This window comes from Daphnia pulex, chromosome 9, assembly GCF_021134715.1.
Source record: "Daphnia pulex isolate KAP4 chromosome 9, ASM2113471v1".
NCBI classification, from domain to species: domain Eukaryota; kingdom Metazoa; phylum Arthropoda; class Branchiopoda; order Diplostraca; family Daphniidae; genus Daphnia; species Daphnia pulex.
In genome coordinates, this window is record NC_060025.1 from 4,360,687 (window position 1) to 4,383,821 (window position 23,135).

General features: G+C 37.1%; 4 protein-coding genes and 2 long non-coding RNA genes across 8 annotated transcripts; 3 read left to right on the forward strand and 3 right to left on the reverse strand.

Annotated features, from left to right (window-relative positions):
* The first annotated feature begins 404 nt into the window (after window positions 1-404).
* On the forward strand, window positions 405-2,503 carry LOC124202400 (methyltransferase-like protein 17, mitochondrial). Its single transcript, XM_046598747.1, has 8 exons — window positions 405-902; window positions 967-1,228; window positions 1,309-1,522; window positions 1,578-1,721; window positions 1,785-1,868; window positions 1,928-2,057; window positions 2,118-2,256; window positions 2,327-2,503. Exons 1-8 carry the CDS (start codon window positions 521-523, stop codon window positions 2,439-2,441), a joined length of 1,470 nt encoding a protein of 489 aa, XP_046454703.1. The 5' UTR covers window positions 405-520; the 3' UTR covers window positions 2,442-2,503.
* On the reverse strand, window positions 2,497-9,003 carry LOC124202947 (H/ACA ribonucleoprotein complex subunit 1-like). The gene is made up of 4 exons (XM_046599469.1): window positions 8,557-9,003; window positions 3,262-3,315; window positions 2,856-3,071; window positions 2,497-2,793 (listed from the first exon to the last, which is right to left on the reverse strand). Exons 1-4 carry the CDS (start codon window positions 9,001-9,003, stop codon window positions 2,497-2,499), a joined length of 1,014 nt encoding a protein of 337 aa, XP_046455425.1.
* Window positions 9,004-16,907: 7,904 nt separating this feature from the next.
* LOC124202610 lies at window positions 16,908-17,912 on the forward strand. Its single transcript, XR_006878256.1, has 4 exons — window positions 16,908-17,085; window positions 17,154-17,366; window positions 17,464-17,565; window positions 17,645-17,912. It is a non-coding gene; the product is annotated as an uncharacterized LOC124202610 (long non-coding RNA).
* On the reverse strand, window positions 17,852-18,444 carry LOC124202611. Its single transcript, XR_006878257.1, has 2 exons — window positions 18,267-18,444; window positions 17,852-18,184 (listed from the first exon to the last, which is right to left on the reverse strand). It is a non-coding gene; the product is annotated as an uncharacterized LOC124202611 (long non-coding RNA).
* Window positions 18,445-18,556: 112 nt separating this feature from the next.
* LOC124202337 (oocyte zinc finger protein XlCOF6.1-like) lies at window positions 18,557-20,872 on the forward strand. Its single transcript, XM_046598674.1, has 9 exons — window positions 18,557-18,779; window positions 18,893-18,963; window positions 19,040-19,568; window positions 19,628-19,696; window positions 19,791-19,905; window positions 19,982-20,190; window positions 20,286-20,328; window positions 20,392-20,501; window positions 20,577-20,872. Exons 2-9 carry the CDS (start codon window positions 18,904-18,906, stop codon window positions 20,666-20,668), a joined length of 1,227 nt encoding a protein of 408 aa, XP_046454630.1. The 5' UTR covers window positions 18,557-18,779; window positions 18,893-18,903; the 3' UTR covers window positions 20,669-20,872.
* Window positions 20,873-20,881: 9 nt separating this feature from the next.
* Window positions 20,882-22,797, reverse strand: LOC124202336 (flavin-containing monooxygenase FMO GS-OX1-like). Of its 3 annotated transcripts, XM_046598671.1 has the most exons (4): window positions 22,597-22,796; window positions 22,510-22,525; window positions 22,228-22,443; window positions 20,882-22,154 (listed from the first exon to the last, which is right to left on the reverse strand). In XM_046598671.1, exons 3-4 carry the CDS (start codon window positions 22,422-22,424, stop codon window positions 20,999-21,001), a joined length of 1,353 nt encoding a protein of 450 aa, XP_046454627.1. In that variant the 5' UTR covers window positions 22,425-22,443; window positions 22,510-22,525; window positions 22,597-22,796; the 3' UTR covers window positions 20,882-20,998. The 3 variants fall into 3 exon arrangements, with proteins under 3 accessions (XP_046454627.1, XP_046454628.1, XP_046454629.1); XM_046598672.1 differs by having other exon boundaries at window positions 22,228-22,525; window positions 22,597-22,797; XM_046598673.1 differs by lacking the exon at window positions 22,597-22,796 and having other exon boundaries at window positions 22,228-22,542.
* Between the last annotated feature and the right edge of the window lie 338 nt (window positions 22,798-23,135).

Genomic DNA, 23,135 nt, shown 5'->3' on the forward strand with positions numbered 1-23,135 from the left:
ACATGGCCAACTGTCGCCAGAATTCTTGCTACCCTTCCTCCGATTTTCCCGATTTTGTTTTGCTTGTCCTGCCCTCTAGTGTACGTTTTATTCTCTACACTCTGCTTACATCTATTCCATTGCAATCATTCAATTGATTTCTCTGCTTTTGCAATTGGCAAACGTCAAAATTTAATACAAAATGACTTTTAAGTAAAAATTTGGATGAAAAAATTACCTAGAACTTTTAAACGCCAGCAAAGAATTTTACCAAGACAGAAGGAAAACAACTTTCGTCTGCAACACCCTTGCTAGCCACGGTGCAGTACAGCAGTTTATCCGCTAGGGGCAGGACAAGCAAAACAGAAACTCGGGGTCAGTAGGGACAAGTAGGGATAGGGCTAAAAGGATAGGACATGCGAAACCAGTCTTCTTTATCTATGGCAGAAGAGTCCCGTCCTTAATTAAAGTAGTCCATGCTGTTTAGTAACACCCCAAATAACACGTGTGTCGTCTGTCTGTATTTTCTTTAAAAATCAAAATGTTTTCTCCAAGATATTTACACATGCAAAGTCGTATATATGTATCAAGTAAGAATTTCAACAGTTCATTTAGTACGTCTTCACGTCCTATCGCCAAATTTGACGTGTCTAATGGCAAAGATTCAGACAGTCAAACGTCAGAACTTAATCCGAAAGGAAAGCATCTTGGAGTTTTCAGTCATAGTACTGTGAAATTGCCCGAACAGTTGAAAAAAGCAGTTGATAAAATTCTTAGTAGTTGCACAGATACAAACTTATCTCAGAATGCCGAAATTTTGAAAAATCATTTAATCTTCAAGAAACCCCCATTAACTGAGACTAAACTTCAAGAAATAAAAGTTAGATTCACTGAAAAGTTGTCTGCAGCTCACCCATCCCCAGGTAAATTCACTAAACTTCCCTTGATTTGATTGAATTGTAAACACCATTCCATGTTGAAATTTAGATAACTCGTTTTTAAGTGCTGAAGACGAAAAGAAAATACAAAATACTTTAAAAAGTAAAATACAAAAGGTTGTAAGCCAAAATACCTACAGATGGAAACCAGTGATTTACAACGAAGCAGTTGCTTTGACTTATCTGGTGGCACGAATAGCCCCAGAATATGCAACATTATACCAAATATTTCAGGAAATATGCAGCCGAGACCAAAATTTCCAACCACAAACTCTGTTTGATTTTGGGTCTGGAATTGGCTCAGCACTATGGTAGATATAAAGCTATTAGTTCATTGATGGTCCCCGTCACTGTGTGTTGCACTATTATTTTATTTTATTTTATATTTTAGGTCAGCCAAGTCATGTTGGGGTGATAAGAAATTTAAAGAAGTCTTCTGTGTTGATTCTTCTGTTGACATGAATAACCTAGCCCTTGCCCTCATTCAAGGAGGGGTTTGGCCTAATAAAGCATCAGATTTTAACCCAATAGATTTGGATGAGAAAGAATTTTCATCTACCATTAAAGGCCTTTATTTCCGACAGTTCATGCCTGCATCCTCTGCTGTAAGTATTCCTTTCATGGGATGATTTTGTAAAATTAATCTCTGTTCAATTTTAGGTGAAATATGATCTTGTTGTTTGTGCCCATTCGCTTTTGGAACTCCCTTCAGCAGAGTTACGTTTACAGATAGCATTGTCGTTATGGCGTAAATCACAAGGTTATTTGGTATTTGTAGAGCATGGAAGTCGAGCGGCTTTTGAGGTAAGATAATGCTCATTTATTCGTAATTTTAAGTGTAAATTAAAATAATACAATTGATTATAGGTGATAATGGAAGTTCGCGATTTTTTACTTAGTTTATCAGAAGGAAATAAGGAATCAAATCTTCAAGGCTATGTTTTTGCACCGGTAAATTGTAACGTTACTGTAACTATTTGTGTTTATTTAAATCTTCCATCGTTCAATAGTGCCCCAACAAAACACGATGTCCACGGCTAGCTGAAACAACTCCTTGCAACTTTGAAGTTAAATATGAGCCCCTTCAAATAAACCAAAGAATACAAAAAGAGAGGTATTCTTATTTAGTCTTGAAGAAAGGTAATCTGTAGTGTAACATCCCTGGCGTATTCATTCAATTAACAATTACGTCATTCTTAGGCCAGCGGCCTGATGAAGACTTGCAATGGCCTAGAGTAGTCCGGCCTGTTCTCGTTCGATCTGGTCATGTAATATGCAGACTATGCACTCAAGAGGGAAAGCTTGAAGAAATCGTTATTACTCGAGCAAAAAACAGCAAGTAACTAACTTTAAAAACCTCACTACTGAATTCAATTTCAGTAAGTAAAATCGTAAATTTCTATTTTTAGGTTAGAAAATCTAATGGCTCGTCGAACAAAATGGGGTGATTTGTTACCTGTTCAACTGTCTCGTCCTGATACAACAGAATTAGAGTGTACATTGGAAGACGAAAAAAACCTTTAAAATTAATGGTTTATTGGTGACTTGGTGAGTCATGAAACAAAGAAAAGATTGATTGCTACTTCTGAAATTTATATCCAAATCCGCCACTTCCACCTCGTCCTCCAAATCCTCCCCCACCTCCTCGTCCTCCAAATCCTCCTCTTCCACGGTCACCTCCGCCCCTGCCACCAAATCCTCCTCTTCCTCCGCGATCTCCACCTCCACGACCAAATCCACCACCTCCTCCTCTGCCAAAACCTCCTCTACCACCGGCACCACCTCGACCTCCCCCGCGTTTGGCTACGCGACCAGCTCCTCCTGGTTGAGGTAAAAATCGGCCCAATGGCAGTAGCTTTGCAGGATCAATGTAAATCTAAACAAAAAAATTTAGATAAATATAAAAACAAGTCTAGAGTAACAGTATCATATTCTTACCTTTTGATTGGGTGTAAATGATTTAGCTTTAACATCTTCACTAAGTTTCACTGAAACTGAATACTCTTTAATGGAACCAAAAATTTCATCAACTTTGCCAATCTGCTGCTTGTTTTCCAAATAAATTGGAGCATTGAAGTATGGAATATCGTCAAGTGTACATCTGCAGATTAGATCGTCCTGGCAGGGATGAGTAAAATAACCCAATTCTTTCACCTGAAAGTAGATAAACACGAAAATTCAATTTAATAATATCAGACTACAAGAGAAATATGAACAATCACTACTCAGTTTGACATCACAGAAGTATGAAGTTTTCTAGTATATGACAAATGACAATGGTTCAAACATTTGTTCGGTTTAGCATTGCTCACGGTTAGAACTGTTAGTATGAAATAATAATTACAAATTCAGGTGGGCCAAAGTCTTGAGGACCACGTCCACCGAAACTTCCTCCACGCTATGTTGGTTTGTTAATTTTGGGGTAGTACTAGTAAGTACTACTCTGTCCCGATCTACACAACCACAACTGAGGCGGCCAAGTATTAAAAGTGGATGCTAATCTTAGGATTTCTTAAGGTTTAGTTTGTAATCTGTGTCTAAATACAATACAAGCTGTTCTCACTCTTTGTTTGATTCTTATCCGTGTAACACCACCTGTCACAGTTGCTGTCCTCGCCTGCGCAAAGCAGACAATTTCACTATCTTTCAGGAGTAATCTTCGAGACAACTCTGATTCAAGACCTGCCGGTCAGAACCCTTTTTTGCTCGACATCGCTGACGCCTTTTTCATGGCGTCTCAAGTACCCGCAATTTCAACCATGAACTAATCTTCATCATTCGCAAACACAAAAACAAGCAAACTTAACTGAACTTACAGACTTCAAGAAATTCATCAACCATTTCGCAGTAGGAAACTCATCAACATAACTGCAGCGAAGTTTCCAAAAAAATCTCATCAGGTATCCTACTTTATCCTCTCTCTCATTTCATTTCATCCATCATGACAATACTCGAACAGCCAAAGAAATCATGGAATAATTGCAACAAAAAAGGAATTTTTCATATCACCAATAAATACACCAGAATTCTCATTTAAAATTTAAAATATTTAATTCTCATTGCATAGCATAAACTTGAACAGATACCTTTTCAAAATATCACACGTATATCTTTTAGTTCAAGCATCCACCCTTTTTTCATACTCCTTATTTGCACTTATATTCACTAATTCAAGTCTAATAAAAAGTCTTTTTCCCTCTTCTATCGAACATTTTTTTTTAGTAAAAAAGAAAACATCACCTGTAGCGTTCATCATCATCATCATCATCATCTTAACACTTTTTTAATTTCTCCCTTTTTTACCGATATTGGAGCTGGAGAATTTGAAAATAATCGAGTGATGACCACTGACTTGTTTGTGAAACTCTTATTATGGTGTTGCCATCATCAACTAAACTTGTCCTAACGCTTAAACTAAACTTGTCCTTATCGGAATCAGAAAATAAACATGAGACAACCGCTCATGCTATTTGAAAATTTTCCTATATCAACCTATTGAAGTAGACGAAGACGAAGACTACAAAATTTCGCAATTCACGTAAATCTCGACCACCAAAGGAACGCTATTTTAAACGTAATCCCACATGATGAAAAATAATATTGATTAAGAAAGGAAGTTAACGAACGATCCATTTGATTGAAATCTCTAACAGAGACTGAGAAGTCGTTTAGCTGATATAAAGGTGAAACCCGGTCATTTGAACAGCTTTCTCAAATCCTCAAGGTTACTACAGTAAAATGGATTTTGAATCTGGCTACCAAAAGGAATTCATCTATTCAACTCATTCAAGATACGGATTCGTCTTTTTTAAATAAGGGAGGGATGTTAGTAGACCTTTGATCAACTAGCACGTGATCAACACGTATGTGGATCGTCTGGAAACTTACATCCAGTCTGTGCCCTCTCAACGTCAGCACCTATTAAATACTTAAGCGCTGAAACTCCACAGGACTGTATTAAATGTTTTTCATTTGTGTCCTAAAATAATATACGATGTTCTCCTTACTCTGTGTTCGTGTCTTCTTCCGTGTAACACCACCTATTAAAGGATAAAAATCCAAGATTGGTACACTGGTCCATCAAAGTCTTACGATAAATAGTCTCTTTTCTTTAGTTCAAATCTACATAACCAATGAAACACTTTTTATATTGAGCGTTGGTTTTGATCTTGGGCAGTTAGATAAGCATTTAAAAATACCAATTATTTTTACTATTTTTAACCAGGGAAGTGAAAGCGTAAAAAGAACATTAGAAGATCGCCTGTAAAAGTGTGACGAATATAGAGATTCTGGGCCTTCAGTGGGGTGATTAAGTCCTTCAGTGTTTGAGTGTGTGGTCAGCCGTGCAGTGCTTTTTTTCAAGTTGAAGCTTATTAATAATTTAGCAGGAAGGATAGAGAGTTGCAATAGTCAATAGTGGATGCAAAGAAAGTATGGATAAGAATATTCGGCGTTCAAAGATACAGGTGCTTGTGGATAAGGCAGATGAAAAAGAGTTCAAAATAGGCTCCCTTACAGATGATATTAACCTGCTCCTCAATTAAGAGGTGAGAATAAACATTCAGTACTGGCCCAAATTCAGCTCCACCTACGTGAAGTTTCAGAGGAGAAAGTTTGTGTGCCCTTCGGATCGACATACATGAAGTCCGTTTTTAGGTTATTTATTTTACAACAATTGTGTGCCATCCAATCACTGAACTCCTCAATGCAGTCTAAAAATTCAATGAAAGGGGCTTAACTAAAACACTTGGTCGCCATCTAGCTCAAATTACACTTAGAGCTCCACTGACAAGTGAAAATCATCGACAAAAAAAAATAGGAATACCAAGTTTTTTTTGCAATCCCGTAGGTTGGTCTAGAGTAGCAAATATAGAGAGGGGTGGGGGCAAGAACAATACCCTGGGAAAGACTATACAGTAGAGGACATTTATCAGAAGAAAAATTGAAGACAAAGAAAGTTTAAGAACGATTAGACTAATCGTACTCAAACTTTCGCGGCAACACTTATCGGATTAGTGTTGCGAAAGTGGTACTATATCGTTTTCGTTTCATTTTTGGATTTTCAAAATAATCCTTTTCCTTTTTTCATTTTAAACAAGCTATCCGTGACTCAACCTTTTCAAAATACCCCCTTTTTTCCCGAGGTACTTTTTGGATCGTAATCTGGAAAGGGACTTAAAAAATCCCGTCTTTTCGGCTGAATGTTTCGCGAACAAATGTTTGAATCCAGTTATTTGCAAGTGTTTTCGTACTGGTAATACTATCACCCTGAGCCCGAGTAGAACTAGAATTTGGTTCTTTCAACATGTCGTCGTCATTTGGTGAACCTTCTACTGTCCCTTATGTTTGTAGAGGGTGGGATCCAGACTTCATTAAATTAAGAACAGACGTGATTTTTTCTTGAACGACTAAAATTTTTAAATTGAAATGCATTGCAATTTACTAATTAATCCATAATGCTAATTAAATTATTTTGAATAATTTGTTGGTGTTCAGGCCTTCAGGGATAATAAAAATTTAAAATTTGGGTCAAGCGCTGTAACTAAAAAAATTTGAAAAGGTGTAAAAAGAATGAAGAGAAAAAATCAATTTAAATTAACAAATCTTCTAAGTAAAAGTCTGTTATTTTCTTTAGGGCATTACTAATAGGCAGTATGCAAAAGATCAGTATCTTACTTCAATCAAATGAAGTTTAAGCTCCTCAACGAATGGAATTAAAGAGAAAAAAGTCGGCGTGAGATCCGCACTGACAAGCTGTGAGTAAGACATGCGCGAAGGGTTCCAGTAGCTTTTCAATTTGTGAGATAAGGTTCCGCTAAAAATCCGAAAGACGTGCAATCGCAATTCAGTTCTTCGCAAACTACTTTATATAGAACAGCAATTATTTTATGCTAAATCAAAAGTAATCTTTGATCCAACATTAATTTTCCCACAGCATTTAACTCGTGACAAATATTTGGCATCCGCTTCATCATAAATACAGCTCAAAGCTGAAGAATCCCAAGTGATGTTCACAGGGGGTGAAATTAAGAAAATGTATTCTGATTTCAGGATTGCATTTAGTTTGAGGAAGAATCTACCAGATAAAAGAAATAATATAAATAACACAGAATTTGTAAATAACAAAGAATCTTACGAATCCATGAACAAATCAAATTTAGACAAAAATGCTTCTTTACAGCCAATTTGTTGGTTTGGATTCTAAAAAACGTCTACTATTTTTGCAAGGTAAAAACATCCCTTTGTTGTAATGTTCACATTAAAAGGGGAATGTTACTTGCTTGCTTCACTTAGAAGAAAAATACCAAGTTTACTTCCCAGACTGCACCTTCTTACGCCACTAGTTTTGTTATTCATAAACAATATAGCAAATTTAACAGGTGTTATTGACTTCTTTAAAATCTTTCCTTAGTGCATAGCTTTTGCTTTAATTTTTGCGAACTTGTGTTCTTAATATAAATTTTCAGTAATAAGCGCAAAAAATGGCAAAAGTAGTTTAATATTAAAAGTTTGCATTCTCGCAAGATCGACACGAAACCGCTTGCGTTCTTCTCGCAGGATTGGCAGAATTTTTCTTCAAACTTTTTCACCCAAAAGCAAACCCATCCACTGTCTGATAGATGTCTCTCTTCTCTCGATTTGGAAAACGGACCATACTCACCCCTTCAATTTTCTCTTCATGCGCCTAATTTTTTAAAAAAGGGTTGCATTGGGTCGCGTCAAAAGTAGAAAAATTAGAGTGGTTAGTTTTGTGTTAAAGTGGAGCAACAGCATTCACAGGTCGACACAGTAGCTGCAGTAACAATCAATATGAATTATTGAATCTTGATTAAATAAAAACTTTCAAAATCTTTATTATTTGTGTTTTCCCTTTCATGAATTTCAGTTTTAGTTCACGTCAAGAAACAACGAAGGATCATAAACTGATTAATTTCTCACAGCATCGGAAACAACAAGTAGGAAATGATGACGGGGTAAGTTTAATTACAGTTCCCACCAAGCTATTAAGAACACCCCCCTCGTTTTGCGTGCTTCCTTATGGCGCTACGTGTCTACGTGTTGATAGTTGTATTCACTATAAAAATTTTTGAAGCAAAATCCCTATATTCAAAGGACTAACAAATTGATACAATATCATACCGAACTCGCAAAACATCAGAAAAACAGTTTTCTGGCTCAATTATCTGAGTGAAAATCAAAACTAACTTTGTTTTACCACGTCAATCACTAATTAAACTGATGTGACCACCTTCACATTTTATTTTTCATTGTATCGGTATGAAAAGGCAGGGTTTGAAATGAAATTTTTACCACGGGCATTTGTCCCAAAAATTGTTAGTACAATATTTAATCAACCGTGGAATGCCACCTAACAAGCTTACGAACCCGAACCGTGCGAATTTCTTTATACAATTTCAATTTATTTTGCTGCATGTAACAAGATTAATTATGATAAATTTCAACAGTGCGTTCGGTCGAGATCCATGAGTGTAATAATGGCGGGCTTTCTTCTATGCATGTGAATGCCCCATTTGCTCCTGAGATCGCTAGGTAGCTTATCGATGACTAACTCTAGAGCTGGACCAGAGCAGATGTGAGACCCTTCTACGTCTTGAAGTCCAGATGTGACGTCATGTACCTGGGCAGCTAAATCGCGCAGTGCCTGGCCGTCGAAGACCCTGCAGTTTCTAATGCGTTGTAGTCTGTGCAGGTAGGCTCGCTCAATTAGGTACGATTCTCCGTATCTCCTGTGCAGCTCTTCGAAGACTCTGTCGTAGCTGTTTGCGTTTCTCAGCATCGCCTCGAATCCTTGCCGAACGTCCGGTGTCAGCATATTCCTTAGTGCTACAATTCGCTGGGCATTAGATGGCAAAACTTCGTGAACGAGCTCTTTAAAGGATCTTGAAAAGGAGTGCCACGCTCTCGGATCCCCGTTATAGGGCGTTATTTCGATCTTCGGTAGCATAGCTGACAACCAGTTGAACTCTCCACTGCCGGAATTATATACTGATCGTGGTGGTGGATTCCGAAGGCTGGTCTCGAGAAGGTTGTCGGACGGCGTAGAGTTTGCATTATGACCAATCATATTCTTAGGAGTCTCTAAAGACGATTCGAGGGCTCTGTCGATTAATTTCGTTCTTTAGTTAAGCTCGCTGATCATCTTATTTGGCCCGAGGGAAGAAAAGGGAAAAGAAGAAAGTATGGGCCCCCTTTTTTCATACTTTCATTTTCTTCTTTTTCTTCCCTCGGGCAGATTCTCTGTGGATTCGGTCGCGAAAACAGTAAACAACAGGGGAAACATTTAAATTTAACAGATTTTTTTTTAAATACGTAACAGCAATTTTTACTAAAATAAAGCTCGTTCAATTATCTTTCCCATTAAATTATTCCAAGTTGTCTTCTGTTAACTGGAAACGTTTTACGAATATTTTTTCGGACCCTTTTTTGTTCCCTATGCGAATCACTCAAGAGAAACACGAACAAGGTGGAAACATGGCGGATTCCCCAGGAGTGCGTTCACAAACCAGGGGGTACGCGTACACGCCCCTATTGTAGTCATTTAAATTCAATTCAGCTGAATTTTAGGTTACTTGTATTTTACCCATATTAAATTCAGCAAAACCCATTTATGCGCGAATTAATTTTACTTCAGCTGAAAAAGGGTACCCTTTGGTTTAATCAGATGTTCCTCCAAGATGATTGGCAAATTACCAATGATCCTCTCATGTAACGTTAGGAGTAAGACGGTATCCAGTGATTTCGGCACTTAAGAGCGTCCCCCTCCCCCAAAAAAAATATTGTTGATTCGGCACCAAAAGTAACTGTATCGACACCAAAAGTAACCGTTTCGGCACTAAAATCATCCGGTTCGGCACTTTAATAAATTAATGTGTGATTGTAAAATATTATAGTAAGTAACGGGTCTACTTAACATCCCCGTTGTTGTAGAAGAAAACAGTTTGTTGCCTACTCCGGATGACGGACCACGTTCAACGATGTTCAACAACGAAGACGTAAGCGAAAGCGATTAATTGTGGTGTGTCATTGAAGCAGAAGAGGTCGCAGAAGAAGAAGTTCTAAACCAAACTGGACATAGTGACGAATGGTGTTTTTCTGACCAAAAAGAAGACGATCAAGAAAAAAAAAAAAGAAGAAGACGAACGAGCTGCGCGGAGCAAACTTAATCGGAAGTCAGCATCTACTTCGTCCGATTCCACTTGCAGAAGCAGTTATCGACAATCGGCCGACCGACAGGCGTTGTCACGTGACAAAGCGGGTAAGACAGCCCGGAAAGTGACGATGATAAAACCAAAAGGGATTTATCTCTTGAAAATGAATCTCTTGAAATAGTCTTCATTTTAACGAGACACCAAAGGGGGAGGAAGACAAAAATCTAAGCGACGAAAGCAAGCATGGCTAAAGCGTTGGAACCTAGCCTAGCAAGCCGGAAATAGGTAATAACAATTGATTTGATATGGTTGAATTCTTTGCTTTTTTCCTTTATACTAATAGGTTGTCATCAATACTTGTAGACCACAAGCACCGTTACAAGTTTGGCCTCAAAGATGGTGCGACTATCTACCGATGTAACAACAGGAATAACAAGAATAGTTGTAAATGCACCGTATTACACAAAGCTATTAAGTATTATTTTTTAATTGGTGGACCCATAGTTTGTAACACCAAACAGCTCAAAACATCACCTGGCTGTTATGAGATCTTTGAAAGAACAAAAAACAATTTTATGAAATTAGCACAGGCATATATAAATATAACCAAGCTAATAAAGCATTTGACCCAGTTAACAAATTATCAAACAAATGTTGTGAAAATAAATGTCTATGAATCGAGAAGGAATTGGAAGAGTTGAAACCTGGAAGACTTGATCGAAGAATTTTCAATGGAATATTGACTTCTTTAAAGAAAAATGAATCAAATGTGTGTTTGGCTGTAAGCTGTAAAACTTGAATGTACCTATGAGAATATTTTTAAAAACATTAACTCCAATGCAATCAAAACAAACAGAAGGTTAACTTTTTGATTTTGGGAAAAAGGGAAACAAATAATTTTAAGAAAGAAGAAAAAATAACATGTTACCATATACCAATCGGGGGTATCTTTATTATTTTAACAAACAATGACATCCAAAACCCAATAACTGATGAGTGTCGATCTTTGATGATGTGTTAAAGTTCTCGTCGTCAAGATTGAAGAGACACTGAAATCCCATGGAAACAATTTTGCTTTTTGGAAAAGAAAACCAAAAGAGGAAAAAATAGGTTATTTTTGCCTTCATTTGATTTCATCATGCAGATTCAGGAAAACCAAAATTCGTAATAAGAAAATGCCGGCGTTTATAATGGCTATATTAAATAGGCTTATATTTGTATGTCATCAAAGCCTTCTTCTCCAACATCCTGCTAAAAAAACGAAAGGCCAAAGAAAAAGCAACAAACGGAGTAATAGCATGAGACGGTTGTCATCAAACAAAGTAAGAATATATCTTACATTGTCCATGGCCTGCTCGTAGTTTGTTTGAAGTGAAGCATATTTAAGATTGGCATCCTCAAGCTCCTTTACATGGACCTCCTATCTTTCAAAAGCTTTTTAAGGCTTTCGATTTACTCGATGTGGTTTGAAGTAAGATTGGCATGGTTGGCCTGTCGATGGGTCGCATCAAAGGAGGCAGAATGAAATACTTTGTTCTCTTTGGGACCAGGTTGGGGGTTGCTCAGTTTTTGCGCCATGAAGCGCTGGATGGAGTGCATGACGGCCACTTCGGCTAGTCGAAAAGTGTTTAAAAAGTGAAGTTCGAAAAGTGTGTAAGCCAAGTCCTCGGTGTACTGGCCTGGCTGAGAGGACCAAGTACGAAACGCTGTGGCCAGCTGCCGAAATTGTCAAGAACACCGGCGAAAAATCCTAAGTTCCCTTTATTTCCGACTCGCATCCCATAATATGCGTTCCAGTTCGTGTCGGCTGACCTGTTTGAATTTTCCCGGGTAAATTATTTACTTTTAGTCGACGCTTACGGTAAGTGTTCGTGTGTCGTGCCGTTGAAGTCCACTACTATGTTAAGTGCCCTGATTGGTGAAATGTAGGAGGGAGTAAAAATGTAGGATGAGGAAGAAAGCACAGCACAATCAAAGGCAAAGCCCAATTCTAACTTTTAGATAAATATTATAATTAGCGTAATATGCATGGATGCAATAGCATGCAATATTAATCAGGGTGAAATCTGTCTGTATATAAGATAGCTCTGTCTATCGATAGAACATCAATTGTTTTTCTAAACCCTTTATCCTCGAAGCTAAGTTTCAGACAGTATCCAGCCATAATTATTTAATTGATTCCTTCAAAAAATTTCTTCGATGGATCATATTTTTTCTTTATTAACTTTTTTATCTTTAAATCGTGGATTACAATGGGACCTAAATCATAGTCATCTCCGCCTCAGGCGTCAAACCTCGCTCTGAAACATCCTCTTTTGGTCCGGAAGCTGGAAAGCGGGTCGCCACCTCTCTGAAAGCACAGCACAATCAAAGGTAAAGCCCAATTCTAACTTTTAGATAAATATTATAATTAGCGTAATATGCATGGATGCAATAGCATGCAATATTAATCAGGGTGAAATCTGTCTGTATATAAGATAGCTCTGTCTATCGATAGAACATCAATTGTTTTTCTAAACCCTTTATCCTCGAAGCTAAGTTTCAGACAGTATCCAGCCATAATTATTTAATTGATTCCTTCAAAAAAGTAATCCTTCGATGGATCATATTTTTTCTTTATTAACTTTTTTATCTTTAAATCGTGGATTACAATGGGACCTAAATCATAGTCATCTCCGCCTCAGGCGTCAAACCTCGCTCTGAAACATCCTCTATTGGCCCGGAAGCTGGAAAGCGGGTCGCCACCTCTTTCAGCGCAACACTCCGAATCAAATGCTCGCCAAGCGGTGGTGGCTCATCCTCTTGCCCATTGCCTTGCCCATCCTCTTTACCCAAACTGACGCCAGCTTCAATTTTGTCAGATGATCACATTTCCGATATATCTGAGCCACAGTCTTCCAACAGGTCTTCAAACGCGCATTTCGAGAAAGTGGCGTCAAATAAGCATATTTTTTTTTATTCTACCACTACTTAAACACTAATCTAGTTTTATTTTATAGGAAACATGAAGATGAACCGGCGAATAAAGACGAATAAATGACTGAGGAACCTTCTCCTGAAAATTAGTTGTACTAAAACCATTTCAATAGTGTCAATTGAAATGTTAAATTTAAATGAATATAGGGTTAAATAGCAAAAATAGCTTGACTGTTTCAGATTTTTTTCTTAGGCTCGACCCCATTTCCCAAACACAGTCCTATCCTTATCTGTATCACTCTTTTGCTTGGTCAAGGATTTTAATTTGCTTTGATTTTGTGGTTTTCTCCGGTGGTTTTGCGTGGTTAAGGTTTAGAAGTTTAAATTAAGTTTCAATAGTCGCGGTTGTAGTGTAGGCGCATGTCACTGTAGATTTTTTCAAAGCAAAACATGTCAAACATAAACATGTTTATTTCATCCAGAGTCTGGAAGTACCAACTTTAACGGCAGATAACATCAGTTCAAGCAGCGAGTCTCAACGAAAATACATTCTCTATTCGGAATCGCAATTGACCGCACTTACAAAGCAATAATCATCAAGGCAAAAAAATCAATCTTTCGATTACTGCTGTCAACATAACCCAAATAACAGACGTCCTACGTTCATTAAAAGACGTGTTCATCGATATTTTGTACGGCACTTACAGTATTTGGGTTTGCCTTTGATTGTGCTGTGCTTTCTTCCTCCTTATTGTGCATCGCACTACTTGGAATAGTAATCTTTACTAATGTAGATAAAAGCGAAAATAAGTCGAAACTTTCAATTTTATTTCTTCTAATATTGCTTGTTTGTGCGATAGTCAATGCAGTCTACGGGTACCGATTGAATTTCATTAACAAAGGTTTCATGTATCCCTAGAAAAGTTTTATCGGGTGGGAACCGGTGTGGAACCAGTGTTTCTCATCCGTATGAAGTGTGACACTGGTTTGACACACTGGTATCAACCCCCTTGTTCGCGTGATATGGGGGGTTCAACACCAGTATTCTTCCTCCATTTTGCACGCATACATTTTATGTATTGAAATGTTTGTTTTCCAGTGTTATTCCCGTATAATACATCAGTATCAACTACGTATTTTTCTGTTAGTGTTAACCCACCAGCTAATAGTCAATTGCTTGATAATAATTCCAGACGATAATGGTTTATGAAACCAATTTTAATCAAAACGCTACCCTTCCTTTTTCTATTGCTATTATTAGTGCATGTATCTCATTTTAAGTAGTATTTTACTGTTATTTGTATCGTTACTCATTGAATATTGAATAAACATTCTCTAACGGCCTAACGCTCTTTCATCTTTTAGTTCTGGAATGATAACAGAACATACATTAGCTGTAGCTGTATGGAACGCCAAAGCGACAAAAGTTTAACTGCTCCAAATTAAGTGCTCTCTAAAATTTACTGCTAAAAATTTAGTGCTCTCTCGCCTCCGCAGACCGCAGTGCTTCCACTTTTGGAAAATATGAGCTCCCAGAGGTTGCCAGATCAGGGGGAAAAACCCTAATAAACAAATGGAAAATCCCCAAAAAAATCCCTAAACACAATTTGTTTTCCTTTTTACCCAAAATCGAATAAATCCCTATAAAACCCCCTACATTTGCCAACACCGAAGAAAATTAGAAATAGAATACGATTAAAAAATTAAAGACTTTCCACCCTAGATTTTGAAAAAAGTCCCAAAATATCCCTATAGAGTAGTCTAACGTCCGAAGTTGCCAGTTCGCTGAAATTGTGAAAATTTGATTTGACACGTAAAAGTAAAATGTCTTGCATGGCGGCTTATGGAGTTTCGCCCGTTTTAATTTTAGTTTTTAATTTTCCCATTTAAGTCGTCTTCAGTTGCTATTCTTAATTGGATAACTACATTACTTATTTATCAGGTAATCTTTTAAGATTTATTTCCCCTTGATTAGTCACTGTAGTTTATTTATTATGAATTTTTAAGTAAAAGGCATTTTGTTTTCAAAGACTATATAGACCTTATTCTGATCCAAAGGTATGGGTCAAGCCGACCCCTTTGCGTCGCGTTGCAGTGTGAAGGGATGCCGTGAACAGGAGATTTTATTTTGGCTCGCCCCATGTGGCATGGGACGAACGTGGGACGAATGTGCCCGAGGGAAGAAAAGGGAGGAAAGGAAAGTCTGGTCCCCTCTTTTCTTCATTCTTTCCTTTCCTCCCTTTTCTTCCCTCGGGCACGATTAACCCGAAAAGCCTAGTCCCATGCCACATGGGGGGAGCCAAAATAAAATCTCCTGTTCACGGCACCCCTTCACACTGCAACGCGACGCAAAGGGGTCGGCTTGACCCATACCTTTGGATCAGAATAAGGTCTATACTGCTCCGAAGAAAGAGAACCCCGCGCCACCCCTTTCTCACCTTTTAGTTTCTTCCTTAGTCTCTTCTTTCCATTCTTCCCTTGGGGCAGAAAATGGTGACATTTTTTCGTACACACGGTCAGAGATAAGGAGATGGGACACTGCCGTGTTAAAGCGGCCATGACAGTTTCCGCGACACCATCTAACGGCTAATGCCCGCCCTTCATCATTAGCAGACGAATTCCCAGCAATACCCCCTCAAAGGCACTGTAGGCTTGGCGGGTTGTTTGAATTTTGGGAAAGGAAGCTAGAGCAGGACGACACTCATGAGGGTATGATGCTCGTATATTGCCCCTCACCTAACATGAAATGGCATCGCACCAAATGTTAGTGAGAGTTTATCTTCTTTCAATAAATATGGATATTATTGTAAGATAATAATAATCAAGAAGATTAGCCTATGTGTTAAGTAACTTTGGTGAACTCAATGGCAGTGTTCTAACTCCCTTTTTCATCAAGAATAAGATTTGAATTGACTCAAAAGAAGGGAACGGTCCAATTAAATTTCTTATTCCAGTCTCTTTACATGAAAAAGTCAGGCTGTGGAGTAGGATTTTAGTTGGACCGTTCCCTAATAATATTTCAACACACCTTTATATTCTTGATGAAATAGACATTGATTGTATAATTGGGAACGGTCCAACTTTAACCCTTTTATATCAAGAATATGTTTGAAGTAACTCAATAGAAGAGAACGGTCCAAATAAATTTCTTATTCACAGTACTTGTAATGAAGTCATGGACTGTGAATGAAGAATTTAGTTGGACCGTTCCCTTCTTTTGAGTCACTTTCAATCTGATTGATGAAAAAGATTTTGAGTTGGACCGTTCCCATTGATCAACAAAACAGACATCTCGATTCTTATTACCTTACAATAAAATCAACATCTATGAATTAGCCCAGCAAACACTCGCAAATATTTGTTATGGTGACATGCCATAATTTTTTTATGCTAGAGGGGATTGGCAACGTACCATACAGGCAAATTTCATTATATTATCCTACGAGTCCTCCACTGGGTTTCCCTTGAAAGTTGAAACTTCAAATCAACCGGGGCCAGAATTACTGGGAATTCGGCTGCTAATGATGAAGGGAGGGCATTAGCCGCTAGATGGCGCGCCGAAAAGTGTCATGGCGGCATTCCCTACTATGTGTCCCATCTCCTTATCTCTGCACACGGTAGGGACGGTTACAAAAAAATTCATAATAAATAAACTACAATGACTATCGAGGGGAAATAAATCTTAAAAGATTACCTGATAACTAAGGAATGTAGTTATCTAATTAAGAATAGCAACTGAAGACGACTGAAATGGGAAAATTAAAAACTAAAATTAAAACGGGCGAAACTCCATAAGCCGCCATGCAAGACATTTTACTTTTACGTGTCAAATCGATTTTTCACAATTTCAGCGAACTGGCAATTCGGACGTTAGACTACTCTATAATAGACCTTTTTCACAATGCGGAAAGTCGGGATTTTCCAATCTGGCAACGCCGTAATCGGCCATTTTAGATTTCATTAATTTTTCCCTGTGTAAATTCCCATAAGGAATCGGGGTACCTTTAGTTTAAATTAATTTTTTAATTATTGGTGTCTTACAGCCAATTTATTTTTCATCGATCGTGTTCCCCGATTAATGGGTAACATTTTCATATATGGTACATTTTACTTGCGGTTTATATTAATTATGTAATTCGAACTTTATTAGGTTGTTTTGATTCTGGAATGTCAAAACAGACATGTTATGTGCTTGCCTACGGTGCTGTAACTTTTGCTTCTCAAAAGTGAATGTTAATGGACATCTAGAATATGGGGTTTCAAAAAGTAGGAGACAGGTATATGGCTGCTGAAAAGAACAAATTCGAGAGAAAAAGGTTTATAAAAATATACAGCAGAGTATGCAGTCAAGATTTTACTTCTGGTAACATAGTAAATTTTTTAAAGTAATTTCTATGATTGAGTCATGTTTGAAATATGTCTCTGAAATATGTAACTAAGTAACATGTTTTTAACTGCAGCACCAACATCTAATAATGAGCAAAATTCCATTGGGATTGCTACTGTTGAAAGAATTAGTCGCTCTCTATAAGAAGGCAGATTGCTGGGACATGTTCAACGATGTAAGAGGATTGTATTTTATTTATATTTATTATGTCATTTATAACATTACTTAACATATCTCATCATTTTCTTCCATAGACACACATTCCACAAGACACAGTTACTGATTTCATGAAAGATACAACTGTACCTGAGGGTACAATGCAGAACACGTTTGATGAACACATCAACACATTGGTGAATCAACTAACAATCAGAATTCATCTTCCTGCAAAACAGTCATTGGTTCTTCGAATAAAAAATATTGAAAAATGAGAAATAATTACTAGTTGAAGCAGTGTCACGTCACGTCTTCAGTATTTTTATTAAAAACTTTATTTCATGTTTAATACAATGTTTCACTCGAAAAAAGAACTGTGAGTTTTCTTAAAATACTAACGAAATAACGCTAATGAATCAGGTAATATGGTGAAAACGTCAGAGTATGGAACAAAATGTTGAAGAAATCAAGTTGAATTAGTACATTTTAAACTAATTTACCCCAAATACTTTTAAAGGAATTTTTCAGTCCCTCTTTGCGATTAAACTTAACAATAGACAAACATTAATGCGTAAATCAATTGAAAAACTCGAATCAGTAAACCCAGTTTCCTTTGTTGTTGATGCCCTCATCAGGAACTGAATCAAAACAAACAAGTTCAAGTGCTGATAATATAATAAGTAGTTAATGTTAAAATGTAAAAATACATGAAAATGTTACCCATTAATCGGGGAACACGATCGATGAAAAATAAATTGGCTGTAAGACACCAATAATTAACAAATTAATTTAAACTAAAGGTACCCCGATTCCTTATGGGAATTTACACAGGGAAAAATTAATGAAATCTAAAATGGCCGATTACGGCGTTGCCAGATTGGAAAATCCCGACTTTCCGCATTGTGAAAAAGGTCTATAGGAAATATCCCCGAAACTAGGCGCTGCGCCTCCGCCTTCTAGCGGGCGGTCCGAAAATTTTCGTTTCTCTGCCTCCTTTTGGACTTTGGAGGAGTTCTAACTTCTAAGCTATCGATTGAAATCCAATAGTTAGCTTAACAATTGATCTGCAATCGTTATTCAGACGAATTTCATTGTTGACATCAACGGGCTCAACGCAAGACAAAAATCCATTGTGGTTCTTTTTCGTCCTGAATAGCCAATTATTATTGGAATTTTACAAAGAATTTATCTGTGACGTGAAGTACTGATTAACCCTGAAAACTCTCATAAGAGGCAAGTATTTTTTATACGATTTGGTTCAAAAAGAATGAATAAGTTTATATTCTGCTTCTTTTACCTTTGAAATATTCACAACAAATTATTAATAAGAATTATTTGTTTTACAGTGACATTATTTATGGGGCTATTCGAAACAATCATGGCTACTGAATGTTCATTGATTGATTTCAAGGAAAAGGTTAGTTCAGGTCTAATTGTTAGTGTGTGTTCAGTTAATGTTGTTGAGATTAATGTAAAGCTTGGTTTGTTTTTAGATTGAAGCAGCTGTTTCTATGGTTCCTTCTATGACTGCAGAAGAAAAACTTAGAGCAGTCCAGCTTTGGAATATTTTATCTGAGAAGCTTCAAGAAATAGTGAATAGTTCAGCTGCAGATATTAATGCACTTTCATTTCAGGAGCCCCCTGCGTCTGTTGGAGCTCCAAATTTTTTCTTTTATCCATCGTCAAAACAGTCACAAACTCAAGAAGAAAACCCAGGACCTTTTAGCTCCGAGAATAATCATGTACAACTATCAAACAAGTTTCCCATTAGAGAGAGTATGGAGACTGATAATTCACTGGCCAGCTTTTCTGACATTCAATGTGCTGATGATGAGTCAATTCATATGGATGGGATGTGTCCTTTGACACTTCCTTTGAGCATTGAGGAAAGGAGTGAGCTGACTCCTTCTGACATTCTACCAGATGCTGATAAGGAAAAAATCAAACAGTTTGAGTGTACAATATGTGGAGTTTCATTCAGAACTAAAGGGCATCTGTTAGACCATGGTAGAAAGCATACAGGTAAATAACAAGTTTTTGAAGAAATTTTGTTTTGTCTTAATAATGCAATTTGTTGACAGGTGAAAGACCATTTCATTGCACCCATTGTGGAAGTACCTTTACCACAGGAAGCAATCTCAAAAGACATGGTATAATTAATATTTTTTAAAATTATTGAATGTTACACAATATACGTTTAGCTTAAGTTTGCTTCAAAATTGATACAAAATCCCCTTTTTCTAGTTAAGTCCCATATTGGTGATAAAACTTGGACATGTTTAGAATGTGGAGCAAAATTCCTTGAAAAAAAAACATTGCTGGTTCACATGAGAAGACACACTGGGGAAAAACCATATCAGTAATTTAGTATTTTTCATCTTTTAATACTTAATTTATTCCAGCAATCTTATCGTGAGCGACTTATTATTAAACAGGTGCTTAACGTGCAACAAGCGTTTTAGTCAACTGAGTATTTTACAGTCTCATATGGCTTCGCATGCTGATCAAAGATGTCATTTATGTGAATTATGTGGAAAATCATTCCGGCAAAAATCACAAATGAAAACACATTTGCTCAGACATAAAGGAGACGAAGTAAAAAAATATCCATGTCAAGAATGCTCCATGTCTTTCCTAACAAGCAGTAAGCGCTATTATTATTTTAAGCCTATTATTATTTCTTAGGTATCATGTATCAAGTACTTAAAATGTGAATATTTTAAATTTTACTTTTATAAGGTGACTTCCGGCGTCACACTCGCGTCCACACCGGGGAAAGACCGTACGATAAATTTATCTTAAACTCTAATCAGTTTTTCATGCTTTTAATTCATTGTAAATGCAGTTTCATCTGTGACCTATGTGGGAAAAAATTTACGCGGATGGAGACCTTAAACGAACATAAAAATCGACACAACGGTATCAAACCATTTGTTTGCTCAATATGTGACAAAGGTATTGAATATTGCCATGAAATGGCTATTTTTGTACGGAAGTATATGTGTTTGTTCAATGTTTCATTTATTATAGCGTTTTCAGAAGCCTCGGGTTATGGAAAACACATGAAAAAACACACCGCTAAAACAACCGAGTCAGAAACCTTAGAAGTGAATGACACATAACATGAATTGATATCACTTTACTTCTGACAATTCCTAAACTTGTATATTATGTCCACTGCGAATATCACGCATTAGTAAGAGAGAAATCAATTGTGATCATTGTGATCTAGAAATTGCTACATTTTAATGCTGTAATAATATTTATAAAGCCATGTCATATTGTCTACTAGTAAAGTGTTTTCCATTAAAATTTTTTTGATCGCACACGGTACGTTAAACTGGAATGTTTAGTATATTTTTCAAGATTTGAACATTTTCTTGACTAACAGTAAACCAAGTTTGAAGTAAATTTGACAACGGTAAAGTATTATAATAATATGTACAGTACGTTTATAGAAAATCAACGCTTGAGTAATTGTTTACTTCCATCCATGGAGTTGGGTGCATTACCGCTTTAGTGCCTGTAATCGATGAAGTATATTGCTTGTCGCGATAATTAATAATGTTCGACTCTTTATCGTCCAGGAAGTTTTTAAATGTAGCTGCTGTTCCACTTAAACGCAAATCATCGAGGGGATAATCAGTAGCACTAGTCAGTTCTTTCAAGTAGGCTGTTTGAAAATCTAACGCGTCTAGTTTATCTTTAATTTTTTCCTCACGAGTTTTCCACGACAACATGTCTTCTGCGCGCTGTAATTTATTTGGAAATGGTATCCGGCCAAGTATGACATCCCGAACATACCATGTCTGAGCATCGAATAGCGATAAGCTGAAGTATAAATTTTGCATTCCAAGGTATATCAGACGTGGCTGTTCTTGGAAGAAAATACCTTTATAGAGCTGGCTAGGGTAGAAACAATTCGTAGTGACAAGCCTTAGGTCGTCATTCAAAAAAGGAAAATGATGTTTATAGCCGGTACAAAGGATGATGGAGTCAAAGTTGCGTTCACTCCCATCAGGAAAATGAGCTGATCTTCCTTCCATTCTGGTAAGGAGTGGCTTTTCTTCGATTTTACTCGGCCATTTGCATCCAATGGGCTTCGTTCGGTAACTGATGGTTATGGATTTGGCACCAAATTTAAATGTTTGCAATGCGATATCTTCGGCGGAAAGACTTCCACCAATAACAAGGATGCTCTGCTCAGCAAATTGTCTAGCATCGCGAAAGTCGTGACTATGAATGACTTGGCCGGGGAACGTTTCTATCCCCTCTACGTAAGGGACATTTGGCATCGAAAAATGGCCAACGGCAACAATAACATAATCAAAGTCCTCGATGCTGCTTTTCCCCGTAGTTAGATTCTTCTTTCGGACACAAAAAATTTCTTTCTCGCGGTCAAACTCCACATAACTTACCACGGTATTGAATTGAATACACCGTCGCATATTTGATTCTTCAGCTCTCCCAAGAATGTAGTCACGGAATGCTTCCCGCGGTATGAAAGACGGGATTGATTTTGAAAAATGATGATCGAAACTATAGTCGGCAAATTCGTGACATTCTTTAGGTGCGTTCGACCATAAATGGCGATACATACTTCCGTGTCTAGAAAAAAAATCAATTGGTCTTGCCTAGTTAACTTTTGAATTTGTGATAAATATTAATTTAATTTGTTTACACAGGTTCTCCGTATTCATCGAATCCCGTTCTCCACGTGTAATTCCACATCCCACCCCAATCGTTTTGCTTTTCAAAACAAACAATCTCCGGAATTTTCTGGCCACTTGACTCTAACAAGGCGAACGCTCTCATTTGAGACAATCCACTTGGACCAGCTCCAATGATAGCGATTCTCGCGGTCGCAGGATGATCCATGATTTCAAGGCGTTTGAACCTATTCTCATAGTTTTTAAGCAAAGGTAATCACTGTTTTTAAATGGGATGGATTTAATAACTCAACTGTGTGTTCTTCAATCCTGGAAATCGTCATAAGACGTGATTGAATTAAAATATGTACAAAGGGGCGTATAAGATATACGTTTAATACCTTAGCAACTGAAACAGCTCAGGATCGAAGCTTCACAAAGAAGACTAATGCTCCTCGCTAGGTTAGTGATTCTCTGATTTTTATCTAGACTCGAGTATATTTGTTTTTCCCTGAGTTAAGCTGAATCCCAAGAGATGGCACAAGATCTACAAAAACTTTAAAAATGAAAGTAAAAACATTCTAAATCATCACATGCTGGAAATCAAACGTTTGGATCAAACATAGGAGTAGTACTTGTCAATTTTTAAAGTTGTTCTTCAGTATTGCATTTCTTAGAAACCGCTGTAAAATCTTACTATCACTGGGCAAAGAAACAGTATGTGGAAAAACATTAGTATGGAGCATTTTTAAATATAAGCGAGAATAAAATAGGAAAAAAACAGGAAATAATTTTTTTACGTTGCGTCGTTTAATAACAAAACATTGCAGCAGTTTGCTAAACCAATTGACAACATTGAAACAGATATTCCAAAATCATTTTGAAAAATATTATCTCGCTAGCGATAAATTTTTCTTTGTCTCTTTTGATAGCGAGCTGT

Coding starts and splice junctions, on each gene's coding strand:
- LOC124202400 (XM_046598747.1), top strand. CDS start 521: ATGTTTTCTCCAAGATATTTACACATGCAAAGTCGTATATATGTATCA. Junction 1,523..1,577: donor TCATGCCTGCATCCTCTGCT/GTAAGTATTCCT, acceptor GTTCAATTTTAG/GTGAAATATGATCTTGTTGT. Junction 1,869..1,927: donor AAGGCTATGTTTTTGCACCG/GTAAATTGTAAC, acceptor ATCGTTCAATAG/TGCCCCAACAAAACACGATG.
- LOC124202947 (XM_046599469.1), bottom strand. CDS start 9,003: ATGATTGGTCATAATGCAAACTCTACGCCGTCCGACAACCTTCTCGAG. Junction 3,316..8,556: donor TGCGCGATTTAGCTGCCCAG/GTACATGACGTC, acceptor AAACCAACATAG/CGTGGAGGAAGTTTCGGTGG. Junction 2,794..2,855: donor CATTTACACCCAATCAAAAG/GTAAGAATATGA, acceptor TTTTTTGTTTAG/ATTTACATTGATCCTGCAAA.
- LOC124202337 (XM_046598674.1), top strand. CDS start 18,904: ATGGGGCTATTCGAAACAATCATGGCTACTGAATGTTCATTGATTGAT. Junction 18,964..19,039: donor TGATTGATTTCAAGGAAAAG/GTTAGTTCAGGT, acceptor GTTTGTTTTTAG/ATTGAAGCAGCTGTTTCTAT. Junction 20,329..20,391: donor GTCCACACCGGGGAAAGACC/GTACGATAAATT, acceptor TTGTAAATGCAG/TTTCATCTGTGACCTATGTG.
- LOC124202336 (XM_046598672.1), bottom strand. CDS start 22,424: ATGGATCATCCTGCGACCGCGAGAATCGCTATCATTGGAGCTGGTCCA. Junction 22,155..22,227: donor GATGAATACGGAGAACCTGT/GTAAACAAATTA, acceptor TTTTTTTTCTAG/ACACGGAAGTATGTATCGCC.